The 1,762-nt window shown below is 61.5% G+C and overlaps 1 protein-coding gene across 1 annotated transcript; it reads right to left on the reverse strand.

Moving 5' to 3' along the window:
- Positions 1–112: 112 nt before the first annotated feature.
- On the reverse strand, positions 113–446 carry EMIHUDRAFT_256036 (hypothetical protein; the record flags this gene model as incomplete). Its single annotated transcript, XM_005769387.1, has 2 exons — positions 113–152; positions 226–446. 2 exons carry the CDS (start codon positions 444–446, stop codon positions 113–115), a joined length of 261 nt encoding a protein of 86 aa, XP_005769444.1.
- Between the last annotated feature and the right edge of the window lie 1,316 nt (positions 447–1,762).

Raw genomic sequence — 1,762 nt, forward strand, 5'->3', positions numbered from 1 at the left:
TAGGTGCTCGTGTGCAGTGGCCGTGCGGGCTGTGCAGCGTTCCCAAGCGCAACGTGGCAGGATCCAGGCGACTGCAGAGGGCTGCGCTCCGCATCTACAGGCGGCGCCTCTGCTAGAGGCGGCGTCCTCTCGCTGCCGCTCCCGCTGCCGTGCTCAAAGGAGAGGCCGGCGGCGGCAGCGGCCATGGCTGCGCGCAGCCGGCGCGGGAGCTCCCGGGCGGCCCACCGCGAGCAGTAGTCGCCGCCGTGCCCGTCAAACACTGCAAAGACAAACGTGCCGCCCGACGGGTCGAGGCACTCGGCGACGGTGTCGTCCTCCATGGTCGGCCGCCACCCTTGCATGCCCGAGTGGGCCCAGGCCATGACGACGCGGCGACGCTCCTCGGAGGTGTGCCATGCGGCCTCCGTCTGCTTGGTGGCCTCTAGTCTGCGCGGGAGTACTGGCATGACTCGACACGGAAGAGCATCCGCAAGGAAAACAAACTGGCGGCTTTCCCCGGGGCTAGGGCTCTCTAGCCCGTAACCCGATGCCGATCATCCGGCCCCGCGGCCCGCTGGGTGCGCTTTTCTCCACTCCCCGGCCCTTGCTCAAAAGGCATGCATCTGTCGAAGAGAGAGTGTGCCGCAAGACCTTGATTGATGTGCCTCCGCTCCAGGTGTGTGGCAGGCAGTTCGATGGATCCAGCCCAGCGACCTCTACGTGACGATTGAGGACTGCTCTTCCGGAAGCAAGAGAGAAGAACTCTGTCACGCCGAGCACTGGATAGGGTCGATTCCGCGTGGTACGGGACCCCTCGATCGTCTCGCCCTCCCCTCACTGGAGGACAAGCGATCCCACGACAGCGATTGTGGGGACTACATGATCCGTACGTGAAGGGTGGAGGGGCCCGCCCGCACAGAGCTAGGCGGCGTGGGCGCCCCCCACTGGGGCCAAGGATAAGAGGACGTCTGCCGCTTGCTTGTTCTTGACGTCGTTGACCCATTTGGCACGCCCAGCCAGGGGATTTGACCCAGCACCCGTATTGCGCGCCTGCTTGTTGATGTTCTCGGCGTCGCCCGCCACCGCCGCCATGGAGATCCTGCTGCGTGTAAAACACGACAAAGGAAGAGGCGCTCGCCGACGCGCCGCCCCGTACACCGTCCGGTCCGAATTGGTGCCCCGCGCTTCCTTGCCGAAGAGCCGAACACGTGGAGGAACTGGCAACTGCTTGGTGGGCGGCGCAATGCCACCCAAAGTTTCCACGGAGCACCAGCCGCGTTAGGCTTTCTTGACCCACTTCGCGTCGTAGTACTGCGCCCCCATCCAAGCCAGGTGTGTACTTTTTTTGCTTGGGCGGCACTCATGCTGAAATTCTGGAAAAACCCGGCCGGCCCCTGCGGTGCCCGTACCTACCTACCTACCTACCTACCCTACTTATGGGAAACTAAAAAAGAAATCACGACGGGTGAAGGTGGGGTACCATACCAACTAAAGTGATGGTTGGTGGTACTCTCCTGCATCCACAGTCCTTCTTGTGACATGGCAGGCCACTCTCAAGCCCTACAAGCATCAGATCACCCATTTGGGGAGGGTTGACATCGTGATTTTGGCGGAAATTTTCTTTTTATGCTGTGAAAATTCCGGCGTGAAGAGAGGGAAAAACCCAACGGGAGGGCCCAGACCTACCCTACCTACCCCGGCATGGTGAGTGCCGCCCAAGCAAAAAAAGTACACACCTGTCCAAGCAAGAAGAAAGTCGGGTTTTGTCAGTTGTTTTGTCTTA

This window comes from Emiliania huxleyi, assembly GCF_000372725.1.
Source record: "Emiliania huxleyi CCMP1516 unplaced genomic scaffold EMIHUscaffold_4241, whole genome shotgun sequence".
Lineage (NCBI taxonomy): Eukaryota > Haptophyta > Isochrysidales > Noelaerhabdaceae > Emiliania > Emiliania huxleyi.